This window comes from Pollachius pollachius, assembly GCF_949987615.1.
Source record: "Pollachius pollachius genome assembly, chromosome: 4".
In the NCBI taxonomy this organism is placed as follows: Eukaryota; Metazoa; Chordata; class Actinopteri; order Gadiformes; family Gadidae; genus Pollachius; species Pollachius pollachius.
Window position 1 is genome coordinate 28,891,520 of NC_136937.1, and position 24,457 is coordinate 28,915,976.

A 24,457-nucleotide genomic window follows, 5' to 3' on the forward strand; every position below is an offset into this window, starting at 1 on the left:
GGATCGATATCCACTCATCCACACACACGGCCCAAAATAGTGAGATACTTTCAAAAAAAAGTTCCTATAAAGAAAAATAACTAAAGACATAAATGAAAGGTCCTAGAGGATAACATTGAGGAATCTAAGATAAGAACAACAATCAACAAAGGAACTAAGAATAATCTATGCTGGGGCCCATGTAGTGCCCCCCCGTGCCCCGCCCCTTTCCATCATCATGTCCCGCGTGGTGCGTCGATAACGAGTAGAGGCGCTACAGGAATACTGGCGCGCTCAGTAGGACGAGTATTAAGGAGGAGCGCTCTCGGTGACCGGTGTTACAGCTTTTAAAAGCACTTCTAAAAAAAAACTTTTTTTTTATCACTGATGGAATTGGACGCCGCGTTTCCGAATCCCTCGCGTCGCACGCCAGAGACCCGTTAGGACACCGACCGGTCTCTTCGTTGAGAGTCTGAATGGAAAACATGTCACCGGCACAACGGCACGAGTGCCTGGACCGCGCCTCGCCCTCCGCGGAAACCGTAGGGCACAGCCGACAGCCCGAGAACAAACGGGTATGTTGTATCTATCCCTCTTCGGCGTTTTTTATAATGTGCCTCACCTTGTCGATACCTGTCGCTTACCGCCACTTTCCGTATTTCATTGTAACCACTGACTGAAGTTGAGTAACGCCGCAAGTCACGAAGCTCTTAATACAGAGACGCAACGTGAACATACTTAATAAAGCGTGCAGCGGCGCGCGCGCGTGTGGTTCTGTTGAAAATAATCAAGCGCGAGCACAACCTCAAAGATCACATGCAGTTGACCTCACTGTTCAACCTTTATACTTAGTAAACTTTCAGGATTCTAGGGCACGTGACTTCTGGGCATCATGACGTCACGCCGCGCAAACCTCTTTCATTTTGAAAGCATAGGAGAGTCAGAGTGTTAGTTATGATGTAGGTAGAGATGGTTTAGGTCATTAATGGTGGAATGGTTCATCATCATGGGGAGACGTTGTCCTGTTTGAAACTGCCACAGCGTTTTCCATGTGAGACGTGGAAAATAATGTTTTCATTAGCCTAGGTTACAGTATTTTTATTGTGATTAAATGTACTACGCCTACTACACCTACACCTCTTGAGTCTCAAAATCCCATGATGAATTCTGATGAACAAGCCCTGATCAGCTCGGCGAAACATGACTCGACTCATTTAGCCTGTTATAATTGACATTTCACCCTTTGACCAAGCATTCTCTGTCGATATTTCGGGGTTTAGGCACGCCTTCCAATAATCAACTGCTGGCCACACTCTAAACAAGGACAGACTTTCCCTTTCCCTGCGTTAAGTGCTTGTTGCATCACTCTCTATACCGCCTTTTCCGCTCTAATCAATTAAATGCTGTTAAATCAACTCGGGTGGGTGGCCTTTTTTCTGTACACAAAGAGGATTTTGAGAGATTTGGGGTTTTATTAGACAGCCTCAAGGGAAAGTCAGTGGAAATGGCATTACATAACGATACTGAAAGCTCTTTAGCTGCCTAACCCACTCCCTTAATGTGTATAACTACACCCAGCGTGCCTCCCCCATTAATAAACAAGTGTAAAATAAGCATGTCAACAAAGTAATAGTCCTCGTCTAAATCCGCACTTTCATTTAAGTGGTTGGGAGTTATTTGTTCATTGTGTCACGGAGAGAGATCGAAATAAGAGAGGAAGAGAGATTCACATTCGATAATTAGTCAGGCAGCTCAAATTCAATTATACTTCAGCAAGTCCACTATAAATCTATTAACATGCAACATGTTCCATAACAAGCTTGGATGGATACCTATTGTCCAGTTACCATTTAAAGACTGTACAGCCAAACAATCCTTGCTGTGTGGTTAATGTGGTGGTTCCCAGTCAGAGGGGCCCGTACCCCCTAGGGGTCTGTGGGGACTTCAAAAATAGCATACTGGAATTCAATTAGCAGTAGCATGCGCTGTTGCCTTTAGCCGTCCCACTGTCTGTCCGTTATAACCACTAATTCAGTTGTTCCCAAAAAATCACTAATAAAGTTGGGCTAGAATTTTGCCGGGGAAATGCAGTGCTCCAAAACGTTTTTTGGATCCGCTGGTGTTAGTGACTCACTTTCTCCAGCATGAATAGTGTCAGAGATGTCGCGATACATTTTGAAATAACATTATTGCGTATTTTGTTTCACAGCTGCTCGTGAGAATGTTTGTTTTGTTGTGTCCATTCCGACCCATGGGAGGGATGCAGACCTCCAAACACCGTTCCCCAGATACGAACCCGCCGCTGAGAAAGTTCACAAAGTCACTCCACTGAAATTCTCGTTGAACATATCGCGAACTGTCACAAGAACGGGTGTGATTTGGGTCATAGAAAACAACATTGAGAGGTGGGACAGGGGTCTGTATTTAGCGGCCTTTTAACTCTTGCTGACTCTTAATAACCCCTTAATAAAAGGACAACGACAATATAACTGGAATTGGGTTCTGAATAGAGTTATGAAACTCCTTGAGCTTCTTCAAAATGTCATGCGACATTCTAAGTTTATGTCGATTTCCCTTCAGATGTCACAAAAGTGATGGCGAAACAATTCGCTCTTATTTTAATTAAAGTTGCTCTTCGTAACACTCCAGTTAGTAGGAGACATCTTTGGAGTTAAAAAAACATGATAGCAGTGTTCGTTCGTGTGGGGGGGTCGACTGTGATGAACAAAGAGCAGGTAGAGGCCATCCAGCGCCTTTTATTTGATAAGTTATAGGATGTGATTTTATAGATTAAATTATTGAAATCACGATTGATTAACATAAACTTCTGATGTTCCCAGGTTATTTGGAGGTACGAGCTAATGTTACACATAGCGACTTTAAAGATGGCGTCCGCTTGATTTAATATTTTCCTTTAACCTCACTCCCCCACCTTCACTCCCCCACCTTCACCCCCTCACTCCCTCATCTTCACCCCCCCCCCACCTTCACTCCTTCACCTTCACCCCCTCAAACTCAACCCCTCGTCCCCTCACTCCCTCACCCTCACCCTCTCACCTCCACCCTCTCACCCCCACCCCCTCACCCCCTCACCGCTTCCTGTTCTAGCGGGTCAAATCAGAGAGTCAGCGGCGTCAGTCAGCCCCGTCCCTGGTCCTCACCAAGGCCCTGACGCGCTCCAGAACTATCTCCAGGTAGGGCCCCCTCCTCGGCCAAAGGTTCTGGGCTCAACCCATATTCTCGCTGGTAGGGCTGAGCCATTTGGGGAAATTATCAAATTCAGATTATTTCGACTAATATTGCGTTTGTACGATTCAGTACGCGATTTTTCTTTTTGAAGTTCCTTAATTTCTGCATTAGTCACGGAACACAAGCAATAAATCATTCTATAGTATGGCCAACACAACATTTGAAGCAGTCAACATGTAAACTGCTCTTTCCTTGAGGCCAGGCCTATGTTTTGAGATGAATTGAAGCATGAATGTATATTATAACATCTTTATTTAACTATTGTATTATAAAATAATAAATTCAAAAAGCCGTTGCGATTTGCACATCGCGTTCTATTACATTGCAATGTCGGTTTGAATTTGATTAATCGCTCAGCCCTGCTCGCCAGTGAACATGTAGGATTACTTGAGCAGATAGCACTGTCCCCCTTGAGCAACCCCCCACCTTACGAACAGTTCTGAAAATAAACCCACTGTTGTTTCAAGCTGCTCTGGATGACATTTTCTGCTAAATGGCTGAATATTTTAATAGAGTGTTTCCAAGCAAAAGCGGACATGAGAGTAAATAATAATAATAATAATTATAATAGTGATAATGAATAAACCAAGAATTCTATATTGATAATTATAATCAGCAATCAGTCATCCTTCCCAGTCCAGCATGTGAGACGTGTAAATGAAAGGGGAGACTTGCTCAACACTAGCACATACTCAAAACATACATGCCTCAAACTACACAGAGGATTTGTTGGCCCTTTCACTGAACTTATATGCTTGCATTTCTTCAAGCACACACACACACACACCACAGGCACACACACACCACAGGCCCACACACACACACACACACACAAACACACACACACACACACACACACACACACACTGTTGGATGTCACGGTGGTGTAAATCCACAGAACGGTGAGTCAGGGATAGATAATCACGCCTTAAAGCTTCTCTGATCAGCGGATCAGGGATCTATTCTTAGGGTCTGGCTTTGGTCCAAGGGGCCATGGAGGGGGGCAGGAATAACCTAATTAATACAGTCTCCTAGAGAAGACCCATTCTGCCCCCTGCCAACCCTTTCACAATAAAGGCGCCAAAACTTTAAAAATGCCCTTGTTTCTCAGAGAGCCTTAAGCTCTTACCAGGCTGCGAGAAACCACAAAACTGTGCACGTGAAAGAGCACCGATATCACCCCCTTCCTCTGAGAGTGCACAAAATCACAGGGGCTGTGCTAGCGAGCTTCCAATTGGAATCAAACTTATGCTCTTTGAATTCAGAGAGCCATGTGAATAAAACAAACCCCTGGTTATATACAACTACATTTACGTCTTCAGTGAGTGATTTTTTAATCAGTTAGACACACAGCGTGTGTTGGCTCCAAGCAGGTCAACTCCCATTAAGTCAACTCCAAGTTAGCCTACTCAAATTGTATTTACTTAAAGCTAGTCAACTCCCAAGCTATTCTCCAAGCTGGTCACCTCCCAAGATAGTCACCTCCCAAGCTGGTTGTTTCTTAATGGCTTTCAATGGCAGCTCATAAGAAGAGACCTTCTATTCAAGGTACAGTCAAGGTTTCTGTGGTTCCCAGGGAGAGCTACCAGGTGCCGGTATGTCCTGAGACGTGTCTGCTGATCCAGTCGTACCTGGCGTGTCCCGACCGCTCCTTCCTGCTCCACGGCCACGCCCAGCTGAAAACCGGTCTGCAGACTCAGGAGAGACACCTCTTCCTGTTCAGTGACACTCTGCTCGTCACCAAGGCCAAGTACGTCTGCTTGTGTCTGTGTGTGTGTGTGTCTGTGTGTCTTTGAATGAGTAGCAGTTGGTGTGGTTGTGTGTAGTGTCTTCGTATGATTACCTGTGTGTGTGTGTGTGTGTTTGTGTGTGTGAGTGTTTCGTCATGTGCAGAGGTGTGTGTATACCGCATGTAAGCATGTTTTAATAGACGTAACATATTGCGTGCATCTGTGTGTGTGTGTGTGTGTGTGTGTCGTCATCATGGGGTGCGTGTGACAAGGGGCTTAAAGCCACTAAGCAAAGTCAACATCAATAACCATATATCTGTCATATGTGTCCGTGTGCGTGTGGGTATATGTCTTTGTGTGTGTGTGTGTGCGCATATACGTGTTTGTGTGCGCGTCCGTGTGTGTGTGTGTGTGTGCATATATGTGTTTTTGTGTGTGTGTGCGTATGTGTGTTTGCTTGTGTGTGTGCATATATGTTTGTGCGTGCGTCTATGCGTGTGTGCGTGTACGTGTGCGTGTGCGTGTACGTGTGCGTGCGTGTCTGCGTGACCGTGTGTGCGTGCGTGTACGTGTGTGTGTGCGTGCGTGTGTGTACGTGTGTGTGCGTGTGTGTGTGTGCGTGTGTGTGTGCGTGTCTGTGCGTGTACGTGTGTGTGTGCGTGTGTGTGTGTGCGTGCGTGCGTGTGTGTCTGTGCGTGTGTGTGTGCGTGCGTGTGTGTGTGCGTGTCTGTGCGTGTACGTGTGTGCGTGCGTGCGTGTCTGCGTGACCGTGTGTGCGTGCGTGTACGTGTGTGTGTGCGTGTCTGCGTGACCGTGTGTGCGTGCGTGTACGTGTGTGTGTGTGCGTGCGTGCGTGCGTGTGTGTGTGTGTGTGTGTTTGTGCGTGCGTGCGTGTGCGTGCGTGTGTGTGTGTGTGTCCCAGGGCGATGAACCACTTCAAGCAGAAGGCCCAGGTGCGGCTGGGTGAGATGTGGCTGGGGGGCGTCGTGGAGGAGGTATGTGAGGGCAGCACCGCCCCCGACCGGGGCTTCGTCATGGGCTGGCCCACCTGCAACTGTGTGGCCACTTTCGGGTACACACACACGCACACACACGCACACACACGCACATGCATACAGACATAAACACATGCATACATATATGCATACACAAACATACATAAAACACACACACACACACAAACACACACACACACACACACAAACACACACACACACACACACACGCACACACACGCACATGCATACAGACATAAACACATGCATACATATATGCATACACAAACATACATAAAACACACACACACACAAACTTACACACACACACACACACATACACACACACACACGCACACACACACATGCACAAACACACACACTCACACGCACGCACACACCCAACAGCAACTGCCCATGTGAACTAATTCTATTAGGAGACATCACATTTGAATTAAATTTGCCTGACTGTATGACTCTCATAGAATATATAATATTTTCATGCTATGGCAAGTAAAGCCTTTCTTTCTGTTGAATCGCATGCCAATAAAGCCATGCCAATAAAGCTTTATTGAATGGAATTGCCTCCCTTCCTCTCTCTCTGTTCAGCTCCTCAGAACAAAAAGAAAAATGGCTGTCAATCCTCAAAAGGTAAACACAATACAAGCATGCCTGTGTGTGCGCTTGTGTGTGTGTGTCTGTACGTGCTCATGTTCATGTATACACACAAGGAAGCTCATTCAAGTAGTTTTTTCGGGTCGATTAAGTCACACCATGATGCTGTCACACCATAATGATGTAACCCAGAGCGAGAGAGAGAGAGAGAGAGAGAGAGAGAGAGAGAGAGCAGAGCTGGCAGCTCAGCTTAGAATTTTTTGATCGATTAGTTGATTATTTTTTTCTCAAAAAAAAAAGATTCGGGGCTAATTAAATAATATCCGGGGCTTTAGCCCCGATTGAAACAGCCTAGCGACGCGAGAGAGAGACCAGATCAATCTGATTCTCTCTCACCCCTGAATGCCGGGATCAATCCTGCCCTCACTGCTGTCTCTCCCACACCGTGTCTCCCTTCCAGTCGGATAAAGGAGGAGAAGGAGAGAGAGGAACCAAAGACCATCGCGCTCAGCGTCCACGCCAAAGGAATCAACACCTTCGCACACGTGAGATCCATCGGGCGCCGTCAGAACCAGAACCAGATATTCTGACATCTCCTTTCACTCACTAACTGTGAACGGGCTGCTTTGTTGTTTCTAACAAATTGCACTTAAAAAAGAGATCTCAAATCTTATCGACAGCATCTTTAAAGTCGCAACGTGTCACATTTCAACCAGCTCATGGCTTCAAATGACCTGGATGTATCTGAAGTCAATGCTGATCGATAGCGATTTCAATAATGTTATCAATAAGGTCCACCAGTTGCACAGCAAGTTAGAGTCAGAGAACACGAATCGTTTTTGGATTTCTGAAAGTCGACGACATGAACAATTTTTTAACTATTAACAAACTATTAATAAAAAGATTGTTGCTCCCTACTGCTGCTGTGTTTTCCCAGACCAAAACCCTCCCAGTCAGCAATTCAGATTCCACCAATGAGGTGGTCCGCCTGGCCCTTCAGCAGTTTGGTATCGCCGTGAGTCTTTTTGAAGGTTCACATGTTGTAATCAATTCATTGTTCATTGTTAAACAGCATCTCTGTCTTTATAAATGGTCTATCTGTCTGTGTGTGTGTGTGTGTGTGTGTGTGTGTGTGTGTGTGTGTGTGTGTGTGTGTGTGTGTGTGTGTGTGTGTGTGTGTGTGTGTGTGTGTGTGTCCCAGGGTAACGTGAAGGATTACCAGCTGTGGGCCATCTCCAAGAGAGAAAACACACCATATCCTCTAATTGGTCAGTGATTCCATGAACAATCTTAATTTGCAAATTTGCAAATAAACGCTAGCCTAAAATAAATCCTAAAGTCGGCCCTTAGATTAAATATATTAACAAATATATTTAATCTAAAATATGAACAATTAAATATAGATTTTTTGTGGCTTTGAATTTTCATGACATATCCAACCATGCATCCAATCTTACCACGACCTTCTCTCCCCAATGTCAAGGTCACGAGTTCCCCTTCAGCATCCACGCGCACCACATGCGCGACCCTCCATCCAGGGAGGTGCTGACGTCCTGCGACAGGCAGGGGGCACTGCTGCCGGAGCAGCCGTCCGGGGTGAAGCAGTGTCAGTTTGTCCTGAAGCTGCGGCCCCTTGCTACAGCCCCGGGTCAGGTTGCTCTCGGTGAGGAAGAAAAACATCTACGATAGAAGGCTATCTTCGACGTTATTACGATCGTTAAAGGTGACATACTGTACCACCAGGTGTGATTAGCCGTTACAAGCCTTTTTGAAAATCGGCATCTTCTGACATCACAAGTGGGCGTGTCCACCGAGATGTATGACGGATAGATGAGCAACGTTTGCTACAGTCCGTTGGGTAGGCTGGTAGACTGATCTATCCAGCACACATCTAGGTGGACACACCCACTTGTGATGTCAGAAAGGGCAGATTTTCAAACAGCTTGCAATGGCTAATCACACTCATACCTGGTGGAATAATATGTCACCTTTAAAGAAAAAGTAGCTGATTGAGCAATGGCGGCGCAGTTTTTTATCTGTCTTTGTTATGTTTTGTTTAGAGTCTTCCCAGAAGCACTTCAAGAGGCGGCGTTCCCTCATCAACTGGGCCTTCTGGCGAGGCCCCGCCCCCCAGTTTAATGACCCCGCCTCCAACTCCGGTCCCCGGGGCGACCTTTTCGGCCAACCGCTGAGCTCTCTGTGCCTGGAGGATGCGCTGCCAAAGCCAATCACGGTAGGAGTTGACGCCAGGGTCGACACTAGAATACGAGTTAACGGCATACCTTCGGGCCATCGTAGGTGCCTCCGACAACCGAAACGCAATTTCCCATCTCTTACCTCCTGCGAGCTGTGTACGTCGTTTGACCGTCCCCGGAGGGAGAAGAAAATGCAAGAAAAACCAACAAAGTCAAGGAGTAAGAATAAATATGGAGGATTTTTTTCAGACTGCTGAGACATGTTATGCTTATCCCTTCCTCAGAAGTCCAGTCATCAAAATATTACACATGCACGTTTAGTAGAAACTGACTCCCCCACAAACCAAAACATAGTTTGGCAACGACTTGTGACTCTTGAGAATCTAAAGTAATGCTTGTCCTCATTCCGAAAATTGGGTTTAAATTATGTTTTTGAACAAAGGAATGTGATAGCTTTTATTGATGTCCCCTGACCAGATTATGGCGGTATATCAGGGTATAATTTGTGGTTATTGCAATAATAGATGTATTCAATTTCCACTAACAAACTGAGAGGGGCTGCTCAGAGCTGTGTCTGACTCTCTCTCTCTCTCTCTCTCCCCCCCCCCCCTACAGGACATGCTGTTCTTCCTGTACCACGAGGGCTCTTGGACGCGGGGGATCTTCCGGCGGTCGGCGGGGGCCCGGGCGGTCCGTGAGCTGCGGGACTCCCTGGACGCCGGGCTGTGCGAGCTCCCCCTGACCCGGGACCACGTCTTCATCATCGCCGGCGTGTTTAAGGTGCTCCCCTAACCCGGGGAATTGAAGCCTGTTAGCTAAGCTTTGATAGGAGGTAATACAGTATCTTTTACAGGTGGACCATTTCTGCTTATATTCATGCAGGCGGTCAGACCGTTGCCCTGCAGTCTGATCTTTACACAGAGATTGAATGGTGTTTAGAATATTTTATACTTTTGTATAATATTGACCAGGGAAAACAATGTATATATATATACTCTTTATTTAATTCTTTTGGACGTCGTAGTTAAGGCGTCAGGCTTGTGTTGTTTAGGCAGCCGCCTAAGCTGTAGAGTGCGGTGGGAAAGCCCGTCCATTGTGAGGTACAGATTTTCTTCCACATTGAAAAAGAAAGACACAGATGTGAAAAAGATCATCAAAATCATTGAAGCGTACAGCTGAGAAGCAGTTGGTCTATCACAACCCACTGAAAAAGTTGCCGGAGACATGAATTTTAGTCTTGACAAAACAAAACGTTACGCCTGTTCCCCGCTAGTTCACCCAGCGATTACTTTAATCAGAGCTCCGCAGAGACAGGCGACGTGTCACCAACCTACGGGAGACGTTCAGATCGCCATGAACGCCTAGGTCCATGCCACTTCTGCATGGATCAGTGTGGAAGGTGTTAGGCCTGACCCCTATCTGTGTCAACACAATCTAATCTATGGTAATCCAATAGAGCCGCATAGCAATATGCTAGCTGGCGCCCGTAGCGGCTAAGATAAAACAGGTGTCTCGATTACCTTGTTGATATAAGCCTTATGGTTTTATAAAATTTGTAATCTGCACGGGATGATCGGAAGACGGCTAGGCAGGTGCCGAAACAGGGGTGTGGATCAGAATGGTATGTCAGGCGATTTAGCGCCAGTGTGTTGAATTAGCCATTTGCGTACAGGGAATGCTTTCTTTAGCCGTTTACTGCAGCCAACTAGCAAGCCTTAAAGATACAAGGGTCAGGTTATAGAACCCTCAAGAAATGATTGGAGAAACACACAGACACCAGGGAATTCCGAGCTATAAATCACATTTCAATCCCGTTTGTCTTGAATATTATTTGTCATTAAGGTCAATCACATTTGTTTTAAAAATATCCACCAAATAACCATGGGCCAGGTAAATTGAACCCTGAATACCTGACGACACCACAACGATGACTGGAAACTCATCAATCGATTAGGTTAACAAGACTTGCTTCATACCTGATAAGTTACATTAGGCCACACTCTACAACACTACATTGGCTTTAATTAATACACGTCGTCACTGACCCACAACACCATAGCGTGTTTGTGTGTGTGTGTGTGTGTGTGTGTGAGAGATATATACTGGCAAAAGCGTGAGCACGAATTCAAGTTAAATTGTTCCTGCACCCTTCCTGTTCTTGATGATCGAGGTTTCCTTTGACATGCGTACATACGTACATGTTACATGTTACATGTTCATACTTGAAACCTAAAATTGGTACAAAATGTCTTTGCTGTGATTAATTACTGTATTGTCCAGCGTGTCACTCTGTTAATCACCCCTAGCAACATCGAGTCGAGTGCCACGCCTCATTAAAAAAATAATACATTTACATGGAAGTATGAATCACAAGTGAGCGTAAGTGTGTTTGTGTGTGTGTGTGTGTGTGTGTGTGTGTGTGTGTGTGTGTGTGTGTGTGTGTGTGTGTGTGTGTGTGTGTGTGTGTGTGTGTGCGTGTGTACATGCAGGACTTTTTGCGCAACATCCCCGGCAGCCTGCTGTGCTCGGAGCTCTACGAGGATTGGGCGGAGGTGGTGGAGGAGGAGGAGGAGGAAGAGAAGGAGGAAGAGGAGCAGGTCAAAGCCATACAGAGGTGAGTCACCCCGGGGTGTACGGGTCGGACTGCATGAGCTACATTTAGAGGCACTCGGATGGCATTAATGACCTTAAAGGTGAATTATTATACCACTAGGTGTGAGTGTGATTAGCCCTTACAAGCCGTTGTGAAAATCTGCCTCTTCTGACATCACAAGTGGGCGTGTCCACCTAGATGTGTGCTTGATAGATCAGTCCACCATCCCACCCAGTGGACCGTAGCAAACGTTGCTGTCTCTCCGTCATACATCTAGGTGGACACACCCACTTGTGATGTCACAAAGGGCAGATTTTCAAAACAGCTTGTAACGGCTAATCACACCTGGAGGTGCAATATGTCACCTTTAATTTGATTTCCTTCATTAAACTGAAAAATACTTCCTCCCTCTCTCTCTCTCTTCGCCACTCCCTCCCTGCCTCTCCATCTCCCCTCCCCTTTTCTCCCCGCGCAGGCTGATTGGCCGGCTGCCCGCGGCTAACGCCGTGCTACTTCGCTACGTGGCAGCGCTGCTACACGGTATCCAGGGCAACGCGTGCCACAACCAGATGACCAGCTTCAACCTGTCGGTGTGCATCGCTCCCAGCATGCTCTGGGCCCCGGGCCCCTCCAGCCCCGAGCAGGAGGGCCGGGGGGCCAAGACGGTGAGATGATGCCCCCCTCCCCCCATGGATGGGGGGAGAATGATGCCCCTCCCCCCATGGATGGGGGGAGGGGCAAGGCTGGACGGTTGTGATGTCACAAGTGACCAGTTTTTTCAATTTAAGAGAACCTACATGAAACAGCATATTGACAATATATGTTTCAAATTGACTCGTAACAAAAAAATATATTAGTTACGAATTATCTGTTAATATGATGGCCGTTTGGGGTTGAATAAGTACAGTTGGTAAAGCTAACAGGGAGAATGATGCACACAACATAACAATACACAGAAATCCTACACATGTGCCATAGAACCAGTACTTAGAATGGTATAGCAATAGCATAGAGACGATAGTTAGCCCTTGTACAACTTACTAATGTACTATTGTGGCAAATCAATGGAGTAGTAAATGTCACCCAACATCAATCGAAAACGTCCCTATCCAGTGTATGTAAGGCTCATAGCGGGGCTCTTTAAGAGAGTTTTAAAGAGTTCTAGGGAATATGAGGGGCGTGGCAGTGCAGGAGCGAGAGAACCATGACCCTTTAACAGACCGCTAGCTACAGATTGTAGCAGAGTTCGCCAGCACCAGCCACCCATTGGGGCAGCTATCTACCATGACACAGTTGCAACTCACAACGAGCTGATGTTTACTGTTACCTTTCGGCCATTTTTATCTTTGAACACGCCCCACATGCCCTTCTGGAACACTGTTCCCAGAAAGGTGGACATTCTGGCTCAATTGATTCAAATAACTTGATGCAATCTTTCTCAATCCTGGGAATAATGCGCATCAACATGGCTTTATTGGTCTCTTCTCTCCCTATTAAGCCACTTTTTTCACTCTCTTATGCAAAGCACAATACAGTAAAAGTGAATTCAGAATCATGTAATTAATGAGCCGATACAGGACATCGGTTTGTACCCACAACTCACCAGTAACTTAACCACTCGACCGCTCTTCCCTCCTCCCCAGGTGTGTGACCTGGTCCGGTTCATGATAGACCACTGCAAGCAGATCATGGAGTCGGACCCCGGCTCTGTGTTTGGAGGACCCCCGCAACGACGCGATGAGGAAACGCCATCAGGTTCGAACACAAACACGTGCACACTTACGCGCACACACACAAACGCACACGTGAACAACATGAACGCCGTTCGTTTCGAAACCCCCAAATCTCGGCGTTGTACTCGACGAACGCCTCGGACCCGTTTCAACCGCCCGCCGTCTCTCCCTCTCCCTCCCTCGACCCCCCGCCCACTTCGCTGATCCGACACACCAGAGGAGTCGTGGTCGTGTCACATGACCGACTCCTCCTACGACAGCCTGGAGAACGAGCTGGACGACGCCAGCAGCGGGGGCTCGCCTTGCCTCTCTCGCCGACGCCACCGCCCCGTCCACCGCCACCACCGCCCGCCGCGCGGCAGCCTGGACTCCATCCTGACGCTCAGCGACCTGGACCCCGACTGCGAGGCCCGGACCTCCGCCCTGTCCGTGGGGGACGCCGCCGCCCCGGACCCCTGGTCCCCCGGTCACGGCCGGCGCCGGCAGTCCGAGCCGGCCGTGGCGTACGCGGCGAAGCTGAGGGTGTGCGACGCGCGGGAGGAGGAGGAGGGGGAGGAGGAGGGGGAGAAGGGGGAGCCTCCGAGCGCCGGGGGTCTCCTCCCGCCCCCCCGGAGCCCTGGGGAGGGTCAGGACCGGCGGGGGTCCGCTCCGGAACACGCACAGGGTTCGCCGTCCCCCACCCCGAGGACCCCGCCCCGCTCCCCCCTCGAGACCCTCCGCGACTGGGCAGCGCGCCCGGCGAGGGGCTCCCCGCCCAGAGAGCCCCTCTCCTGGGGGACGCTGAGGGGCACCAGCCGGGGGCTGCACCCCAACTCCTGGCTGAAGGAGGCGCGGAGGCTGTCTCTGACGCAGCAGGACCACCCCGAGACCCCGGAGAGCGACGAGGAGGAGAGGGTGAGTACGGAGACCGCCGCCATCCCAGCAGACGCTTGCTGTACCCGTTATGCTCCTAACGCCGCCCCCCCCCCCCCGCCTAAAGGCCCCGTTACGGTCTGATGACCACGCAGACGCCCCAACGGAGTCGTAAACCTGTTTTGGTTCTGCGGCGGGCTTTAGTGAGCGTGACCAATCACAGCCCTTGCTGCCTGCTCGGAGCAAGGTTACGATTTTTCGGGAGGCGCACGTCAGGCCCTTATGGTGGACGCTAGGAGGGTCCGCAAGGACGTAAGGGGTCCGTACACCTCCTTGTGTTGCGTCAAAACATAGCTAAGCCTTTAGTAGCTGTGCGATTAATCCGACTTTGATTATACGATCAAAAAACGAATATAATCCTTATTTGTTTATTCATTTTTTCTCCATTAAATGTCATAGAAATTGCAGAACAACTGGATACCATTTTTTGCATAATTTTCGATCTGGATCTTTTTTATTTGAACACTTTTTTATTTGAACACAATATTTGTTTCGTATTTATTTTATAAGTATAGATGATCAGAACTTTTCTTTAACGGGGAAATTCGAAAATCCCTCTCAAGTTAAGTGTTTTTTTGGAGAGAACGCTGAACAAATGCATCATGTTTTTAAACTCCAAAAGAATCGTTGGAATAATCGTGATTCAAATATTCAGCAAAATAATCGTGACTATGATTCTTTCCATGAGCAGCCTTGGCCTTTAGTCCGCTCTGACCGTGCGCTGCTGCCCTCTACAGAGGCGGTCCGGTCCCCGGGGTCTTCAGTACGGGGCCGGTGGGCCCGGCCCGGGGAAGGACGGACCAGGAAAGTGGGCCGGCGCCAAGCCCCCTGCCCCCGCCCACCACCGCTCCACCGGCAGCCTGCACCTCCCCAGGACCGCCCCCATCGCAGGAAGTGACACTGCCGTGTCGTCGCCGCCACAGCACCTGGTGTTCTACCGGCAGCCTGGCGCCACTCTCTCCCTCTTCCGGCACCGGCGGTCCAGCCACGCCGTCGTCAAGGTGACGGAACCCCCCCCGACCGAGGGGAAGCCCCGTAGGTCCTCTGAGCCGGGGCTCCCCCAGAACCCTGCTCATCTTTTTCATCAGGGGGCCGAGACCCCTCCCGCCGCCGCCACGGGCCCGCGGCCGGGACCGAAGAGTGTGTTCAGGGAGGCGCTCCGCACTCCGGGCCTCAGGGTGTCCAAGGCGGACTGGGAGGGGGGGGACCTGACACGCCCCCGCCCCTCGGAGAACTGCGAGGCCCAGAGTGGCCAGCAGGGGGCGTCGGCCCCGGTGAGGGGGCAGGGCCAGTGGCGTCGGAGGAGGCACAGCAGCGTCATGGCGGAGCGCGACTTCAACCAGCTGCGCTTCTCCGAGGAGTCGTACGTTTGACGTTCACGCCGTTTACCCCGAGCGAGGGGCGGCCACAACGTTGTGAGAATTAAATGATGCGGAGGAAACTGACCATAGCAGACATTGCCAAACTTCCTGTTCAGTACTTTTTGCAGCTCCATGTGTTTTTAACTTGATGAAATCAACGCAGATGACGGAAACGTGAACATTGTGTGCGATTAGTCCGAAAATTCTAGCGGGTGAAGTGTTCTTTTTTATATGCGCTATTTGGATTTCGGTTTTCTCGAGACCACTGGTTTGCGCTAACGAAAGGGTCAATGACCTATCCGAAGCGCCTTTGAGTGTAAAACAAGTTTGTATGTAAAGAACTTCTTCTGTAAAGAAAGAACGACTTACTTTGATGTATGCTCCCAGAGGAACTGATACAAGGAAGAGCGACAAGAGACAAATCAGTTTGGTTCCCTTCAAAGGGAGTAAACAACAGTGGGGAAAAGTGGTTTTAAATGCAAATAAGAACACTGTGTTAAAGAACTTAATATATTTCTCTTAAGTGTTATTTTCAAGAGAATTCAGCACAGAATCAACAAGACTTTCACCGCCGCCATGGTATAACAAACCAAGAAAAAAACAGCTCTAGCATTGAAAAACAAAAGCATTGGGAAACCATTATGAATATGGTGTTGCAATTTTGGTTCATATGTTGAACCAGCCAAACATGTTTTCCCCACTAGATGGCAGTCAGCTCAATTTGTTATACCGTGAGTTTTGTGTCTAAAAATCCCACCACTAGAAAACAATGACATGTAATGCCATACCTCTTTTAATAACTATGAATAAGCTCTGGTCATAGATTTCCCAGAGGTTGGAATGATATCGTTAGCAGCTTACTGGTCTGTACGGGACAACATCAGTGTTAATATTTGTACCTTGGGTGTAAAACTAAACCTTGAACCAAGGTCGTTGAGAAAAGAAAGACCTTCAGCTTTTTGGGTTGTCAGAAAAAAGGCTGCAACATTAAAACTAAAGTAGAATGCAAGCAACAAACTGACAAAAAAGTATTCCACTATCAGTACAGGAGAATGAAAACTAACAGACAGGAATTCTTGTCTTATTCAACAAAGTCCTCCAGCTGTTACTTACCCACAGTTTGGCTTCCAGTTTTCCTTATTTTGCCTTAAATATGCAATTGGCATGTCTGTCGTTATCTAAATGGAGTTTATTTTGGCAGATAACTTGAAACACAGCGAATGCGCGTTTGTTAACACTGTTTGGTCCTCATTATGATCACAAATGGCAAATATGCGCCGCATAGGGGTGAATTTAGACTTAAGATGCACTTTAGATACAGCATTACTCCGTTTGGGCTGCAGGCCTCTTCTTACAGCTTAGGATATCTCCAACAGGTACCTTTACTTTCCCTGTAGCGTAAAACGCTTCTTTTGAGTGTATCCGATGGATCAATTGCACTCGCTTACGCCTTTTATCGTAAAGTGATACCCTATGAATGTATAGCGATTATTTTAATCACTTTGGTTTATAAAAAATGTAGAGCAATATAAATATTTACGCGAGCAGGAATTAAGATGAATTCTTTGCTCTCGCAGTGAAACGTTTAACCCAACAAAAGTGCAATGTAGAGCTGGGTTTACTAGAAGAGTGGTACAATCTGCAGACGTATAGATTATGAGGACTTGTTTTGTGCTTACATCCGCAAGTTATTGGTAAATTAAATGCATATTTCCATCGTGATAACTAGGCTTACTGCAGGTTTTCTTTGGTTAGTTTCTAAGTAGGTTAGGCATGTAGCAGTGTCCGGCATACCTTGACAAGGATATAATGTACCACAAAATAGTATTTCTGCTCAGTATTCAGTAAGGTCTGTAAGGAAGTACACAACTAAGTGAATGTGATCTAACCTGTGAAAATGTGAACCGCTTTACTTTTGAGGAGTTCTACATCGCAACTCACAACTCCCAAGGTTTTTGTCCGGGCAAACCGATGACACAGGATTAGAAAGGGGATACAATTTATTACATGTTGTCGAAACGTGTCCAACTTGTGATGGCTAAATACACTTGATTAAGAAGATTAACTCCTGTGACAATAAAGATCAAACTACTAAGTATACAGAGTGGATAAAAATAAAAACATGTTAGTGTGGTGGTTGAAACGCGTGGCTCGTCGCCTAGCCACGCGATTTAACATCAAGTAGGCAGGGCAAAAAAAGTACACAATTCGGATGTCAACCTGTAAAAAGTCAAAAGTCTAACTTAAGGGCTTTTGTGAAGCAATAGAAATATGATTATTTAGTTATATATATATATTTCTCTTGTACCTGGTAAAAATCACTTTCTACGAGCTATAGCGGTTGAGTTTTCATTCATGAGAGGATGGTGAGCAACTCCCCCGTTGACCCGTTACCCACGGCGATGGGGATCGTTAACGAGCCATTAGGAGGAGCTGTCCTGACTCTGTCGGATGTCCGCCACACTCTCGGGGACCCGCGCCTCCATGCCTTCCAGCGCCCTGGTCAGGCAGATCTGGCAACCCAGACGAGACCTGGGGAGGGGGGAGAGACAGGGGAGGGAGGGGGGTGAGAGTGAGTGAGGGAGGGAGGGGAGAGAGAGGGAGGGAGGGGAGAGAGAGGGAGGGAGGAGAGAGAGGGAGGGAGGGGAGAGTGAGGGAGGGGAGAGAGGGAGGGAGGAGAGAGGGAGGGAGGGGAGAGAGAGGGAGGAGAGAGAGGGAGGGAGGGGAGAGAGGGAGGGGAGAGAGAGAGGGAGGGAGGGGAGAGAGAGAGGGAGGGAGGGGAGAGAGGGAGGGAGGGAGGGGAGAGAGAGAGGGAGGGGAGAGGGAGGGAGGGGAGAGAGCCAGGGGAGGGAGGGAGGGGGGGAGGGGGGAGAGACAGGGGAGGGAGGGAGGGGGGAGGGAGGGAGGGGAGAGGGAGGGGGGAGAGAGTGAGGGAGGGAGGGGAGAGTGAGGGAGGGAGGGGAGAGAGGGAGGGAGGAGAGAGTGAGGGAGGGAGGGGAGAGGGAGGGAGGGGAGAGGGAGGGGAGCGACACAGGGAGGGGAGAGTGAGGGAGGGGAGAGAGAGGGAGGGAGGGGAGAGACAAGGGGGGGAGGGAGGGGAGAGACAGGGGGGTGAGGGAGGGACGGGAGAGACGGGGGTGAGGGAGGGAGGAGACAAAGGGAGGGAGGGAGGGAGGGAGGGAGGGGAGAGACAGGGGTGAGGGAGGGAGGAGACACAGGGAGGGAGGGAGGGGGAGAGAAAGGGGTGAGGGAGGGACGGGAGAGACGGGGGTGAGGGAGGGAGGAGACAAAGGGAGGGAGGGAGGGAGGGGAGAGACAGGGGTGAGGGAGGGAGGAGACACAGGGAGGGGGGGAGGGAGGGGAGAGCCACAGGGAGGGAGGGAGGGAGGGAGGGAGGAGCCATAGGGAGGGGGGGAGGGAGGGACCGCCGTGAGCGGTTCAAGTATTAAGTTCCCTTTATTTATAAAAAGCTTAAAAGCGGGAGAGCAATGTGGATGATGTTACAGGAGCAGAGCACTCAGACAACACGCAGGCAGACAAACACAGGAAACAAGAGTGCATAGACGAAAACAAAGAGTCTTTCTTCATCACAACGATGGAAGTAACACTAGCTGTAGAGCATTTCTACAGGTAAAGTGAAAGGTATTTTAATCAACTGGTTCAGTGATGGACAACGGACTTTATTCCTAATTTCTCTACCGCTGTATTTTAAGATTACGGTACTTTGAAGTCTTTCATGTTCTCCAAACCGTGTCGGTTTTACCTTGTGAAGGACATTTTACGTGTTACATTCTAATAGGAAGGAAGGAAGGAGTGAGTGAGTGAGTGAGTGAGTGAGTGAGTGAGTGAGTGAGTGAGTGAGTGAGTGAGTGAGTGAGTGAGTGAGTGAGTGAGTGAGTGAGTGAGTGAGTGAGTGAGTGAGTGAGTGAGTGAGTGAGTGAGTGAGTGAGTGAGTGAGTGAGTGAGTGAGTGAGTGAGTGGCCTTGGCCTCCTTACGTGTCGGTGAGTCCATAGGCCAGGTCCAGCATGTCCATCTCCTCGTCGGTGACGGGGCCCAGCTTCTCGTAGACCTCCTCGCTGAAGACCAGGTGGCACGTGGAGCAGGCCAGCGTTCCCTCGCACGCACCTGCAAGGCAGCCCCCTTCACGTTAAAGGACGGCCCGCTGGGCCAGACTGGTTCATCTGAAGCGACGTACGATGAACGTGAGATGCGTGTCGAGCAGGAGCAGGTAAGGGGTGGGTAGACGGCGGACATGGAGCTTCGAACCCAGAACCCTTTTGATGGTCTAATAGCCAAGGTAACAAGTTGGAGTTGTTCTTCCATTCTGTGCTGTGAAAAGCTAATGCTACCGTCATGCTAACACCAACAAAGAAATGTTTTTTGTTCGCGTGTGTGTATGTATGTGATGTGCGCATGTGTGTGTCCGCGTGTCTGCATGCGTGCGTGCTTCAGTGTGTGTCCGCGTGCGTCTACGTGCGAGTGTGCGTCCGCGTGCGTGCATCCGTGTGTGCGTGCGTGTTTGTCCGGGTGTGTCTGGTGTCCTCGCGTGTATGCGTACCAAAGCCGTCAAAGTCCAGGTCCTCATTGATGACCAGGTCCAGCAGAGAGTCTCCAGGGGTCCCCTTCGCTGTGATCTTCTCCCCGTCTCTGTTCACGAAGTGGACCGTCACCTTGTTGTCCGACCTGCAGGGCCACAGCGGCGTCACACGGGGTTACCATGACGACTTGCTGGTGGTGCTGGTGAGAAGGCTGCTTGGGGAGGAGGATGGAGGCAATCCCATAACACCAGGTCTCTACTCTGATTATGAGCCTGGGTAGTTAAGTAAATCCAAGATTTAAAACCTTTTTACCAACCATATACATTTCCAAACTTTTGAATGCAACAGTTTCCTTGCCCTGTAGATGGCTTAAGGGGCCCACACACAGCCACACACCACAAAGACTACTTCCAACTAAGAGTGTACATATTGCGTTGGCACTAGTCGGCCCCTCTCAAACACTGCGCTGATTTGCTGGTTGTGTGCTAGCACTCAGCACAGAACCAATCAAAAGTATCTGATGGCTCCAATCCTCAGACTGCCAACACTCTCAGACTTTGCATGTTGAAACGGACCAGACACCGTCCTCGCAGTTCCAAAATCTTCCAACACAGCTTTACACAGGAAACAGATTGGTTCCCGAACTCGTCCCGAGTCTCCCCAAACGTTTCAAATGACCAACAGTTTTCCGGAGCGTAGCAGCCTGCAGGTTTAGGGAATGTCTTATAATGTGGGCCTGCAAAGCCATTTTTGAGAATATAACTGATTACCCTGTATTTGAATGAAGGGCTTTACTAAATAACAATGATTTGCTTACAATGCGCTGCATGGCACCCTCTCCAACCTTTGTAACCATGGTTACGGACTCTCTGTGGCCCAGGACACACACGTTTCCACACTGCAGCGGTCGGTCATGTGAGGCCAATCACAGGAACCCGATTGTTCTGGGCCTTCACTCTACGGCTACCGCACAGTTTAGAGTCTCCAGCCTGGGCCGGATCACAGCCATTCATCTCGGTGCACTGGAATGACACTTTCACTTTGAACCGACGGTTTTAAAACCTACCCCACCTTGATATCGGACAAGCGGTGGAAGGCTTGTTATCAAAGATTTTATTTTTGGAACGATGAGTGTTGGTTTGGTTTGAATCGCTTTCTCACGCAGGACAAACAGCTTTTTTGATAGATTTGTAGACAATAGATAGACAAATGTACGTTATTTGCACTTCAATGACTTAAAAAGGATTAATCGATTATACAAAATGAGGTACCCATGATATCAGAGGCATTCGGATTTACACTGCCATTGTATCCAATTCAAATAACAACCTTTTGACGACGAGGGTTTTGTCCCAGTTGTTCAGTGTTGGTGGGGGGGGGGGGGGGGGGGTGTCTCTTATGACAGTCCACTGCATCCTCGATGGTTGGGATGTGAGGGGAGAGACGGACGAGTGGGTGTCCTGCCTCAAAAGCAACAGGGTCCGCCCAGCTAGGAGACCCCAGTCTGGGATTGGCTTTCTGAATACCTTCCGGTGACACCAGCAGACCCGTCAACCCCAAGAAATGTATCATTTCACACGCTTGGTTCAACGTCATCCATTCTGACATTTTGCTCGTATCCTGTGATACAGTTCATCTAATGGAAAACAAACGCATCTTCTTATCGTTGTGGCCTAGTATAAAGAGTAAATATTGAATGTGCAATGAACCTACACTCCATTTTGACCTGCCAGGGCAGAAAACATCTCACTCAAAGCCAAGCAATGTTATAGTTTTGATATTCAAGCTGGCATATTAGGCTTTTTGGACACTTGCTGTGCACATTCCAAGGCCCAAGGGGGGTGGGGGGTTAGGGGGGGTGTCACCCTCCCCCCTCCTCCAGTGACGTATGGACACACAAGGACGCGGTCAGCCCGTCGAAGGCCGGACCACAGTGTAGAGCAACCTTCAACCCAGGTGGCAAGCGTTACCCAACCCGATGCTGGATGAGGAAACCTTGTCTTGGTCCAAACCTTGAGCAGTAACACGGCTACACAAGGCTACAGCGCTTTGCATTGTCATGTAGGCGATTGATGATTACACTAGCTGCGCGTTGCTGTCAATTCAAGAGCACAAAACTACGCCTGTTATCTGCATGTGATTAAAAAAATAATAATAGTTCATGCGATAGTTTGTAAGTTTGTGACAGGATTTGCAGTGGAAATTTGATGCAGTATTTTATCAAGTATTTACATTTAGGGCATTTAGCAGACGCTTTTATCCAAAGCGACTTACAATAAGTGCATTTGTTACAATAAGTACATTTGTCATAAGAAGTGAAAAAAGATATCGCTGTCGGTACAGTAAAGATGTTCATAGAACCAAGTGCAAGTATTACAATATATTTGCTGACCCGTTGTTCATTCACTTCAAGTATAGTTAAGTAACTTACAGTGATATTATCCTAATGTCCTGCTGTGCCAACCTGCAAATACGTCAACAAACCATTGAGGAAACATACATGATTTTCTCGAGTGGAGCTTGATATACATTAAGACGGTTGAACTTCAGACAGACGTGTGGACACATTTAAAACGCATACCTGAGTCTCTGCGTGCAGGTGGTGAAGTCCCTCCGCCGGACGCAGCAGGCCGCAGGGGTTCCCCATGCCCCCTGAGCATCCGTTCTCCCCGGGGAGCCGAGCGTCGTGTATCGGGGCGACGCAACAGCCGCTGTCCGCAGAGGACTGACCCGTATCGTGAGGCGGAGCAGTCGTCTGGTCGCGGTCACCAGCGCCATTTAAGATACAAAGTTGATGCCTTTTAAAAAACCCTAAAAAACAAAGTAGTCGATAGATCAGACGGAGTGGTTGAGGGCACGGATACTTATGGGCGTCTTGTAACCTCCAGCGTCACTCTGCCACAGTAGGTCCTCCTCCTCCCCCGTGGCCTCGTTACGTCACACGTTAAATAGGAACACGTTGTGGTACGGGTTCAATCTGGCTGTTATGAGACCAAGCTCAATCGTAGATTGCTCGTTGGTCCGGGGAAGCTGCTGTCATTTACTTCAGCACAAGAGGCGTGATTAATGGGCCTAGTTCAAATGACGCCGTCGCTTCCTTGTCGTCATTGCGTTAAACCAGCCAATAGCGCGCCAGGGGGAAAAGACAGCTTGGTGATTGGCTCCCGCAAAAACGTATGGAAACTAGAATAAATGTATTGCTCTTTTCCAGACCTTCTGCAGGGCGAACTAAAATTGCCGGCAGAATGGGCGGGGCTCCCCAGTCTACTCCGGGTTAGGTATAAATTGTCCGTCGAAAGTATAAATGTACGCTCCTCTTTACTGTTGTTGTTGTTGTTGTTGTCTCTGCTGCTGCAACTTCCAGTGAGTCTGCCCTCAGAGGCAATGATACTCACGAATACTTCCGGGGTTGGAAACCAATGATATGACAGACATACAAATGTAGAAGCCGCATTGACTGAGGCGACCGCCGTAGTCGCCGCCATATTGGAGAGGCCAAGACTGAACTGTAAACAAACATAAGTAAACGGTCGTCGCGTTTTATTCATTACATTACATTACATTGATCAACCCGAGTTCAAGAAATTGTTTTTTTATTCATATTAGATAATATTATATATAAAATATTTGTATATTGTTGTATTTTATTTTTACTCCACGTGGATCATAAAACCTTGGATATAAACTGAAAACTGAATTCGGTTGAAAATTGTAAACGTAACAGTGCTTTGAATCCAGAACACGGAAACTCACACGTTGAATTGTGTGTCTGCAAGTTAGTCTTGCCCTCTCCCTGCCCACATACAGGAGTACGTCCAAAGACCAATGCGGCTTCTATGTTTATATGTCTATGAAAATCACACGCGCTGCGGCTCTGTGTGTATGGCCCGCGTGACCTCACGTTGACCAATAACGTGAAGGTTGACGTTTTCCGGGTTTTACAACGTCGACATCCCGGAAAAGGCAGAGAGGGAAATAAAAACACATTCAGAAAATGAATTAATTGTATACATGTTGCAGATAACCATGAGTGATTACTTCTTATTCGATAAAAAAGTAATAATAAAATAAATAAAAATAGTCAGGAACACAACTGCTTCAGAAATAATTTACAACAATTGTATTTTGATGCGCTGTCGTGTGTTGTAGTAGCATGACACACTGGCTGGTGGGGGAGAGTTTACTGTTAGGGTTCATTGTGGCAAAATCTAGAATGACTTGGAGAAGTTTCAAAAGCCTTTACAATGTTCAATACACAATATCATGTCAGAGTGTGCACATGTGAACAGAGTTAATTAATAGATTATATAAATACATGTTACCTCTACAGCTTTTCATGTTTTCTTTAATTTATTTTACATAAACGAACAGATTTACATTTGTCACTGATACAAGCTGTCATTTGTAAATAGATACTATTCTACCTTTCAATCCATAATCAAATAGGCCTATGTGTCATGCTATTATAAGATGGTATTATTATTTGTAAAAATAAATATTTTGACGTAAAAAATGATTGCGCATTCAACTTTTTCTACAGCTTCCGGTCAGCGGTT

General features: G+C 48.0%; 2 protein-coding genes across 2 annotated transcripts; one reads left to right on the forward strand and one right to left on the reverse strand.

The window, feature by feature from the left end:
* Positions 1–464: 464 nt before the first annotated feature.
* Positions 465–15,374, forward strand: LOC307074252 (rho GTPase-activating protein 20-like; the record flags this gene model as incomplete). Its single annotated transcript, XM_079734270.1, has 17 exons — positions 465–554; positions 3,088–3,173; positions 4,805–4,978; positions 5,881–6,030; positions 6,563–6,604; positions 7,029–7,113; positions 7,506–7,583; positions 7,770–7,836; positions 8,052–8,231; positions 8,629–8,801; positions 9,379–9,543; positions 11,253–11,315; positions 11,682–11,707; positions 11,832–12,021; positions 13,000–13,111; positions 13,307–13,983; positions 14,739–15,374. 17 exons carry the CDS (start codon positions 465–467, stop codon positions 15,372–15,374), a joined length of 2,994 nt encoding a protein of 997 aa, XP_079590396.1.
* Positions 15,375–17,344: 1,970 nt separating this feature from the next.
* Positions 17,345–23,281, reverse strand: LOC307074068 (adrenodoxin-like). Its single transcript, XM_079734065.1, has 4 exons — positions 22,483–23,281; positions 19,922–20,046; positions 19,359–19,488; positions 17,345–17,894 (listed from the first exon to the last, which is right to left on the reverse strand). The coding sequence occupies exons 1-4, from the start codon at positions 22,677–22,679 to the stop codon at positions 17,786–17,788; spliced, it is 561 nt and encodes a 186-aa protein (XP_079590191.1). The 5' UTR covers positions 22,680–23,281; the 3' UTR covers positions 17,345–17,785.
* Between the last annotated feature and the right edge of the window lie 1,176 nt (positions 23,282–24,457).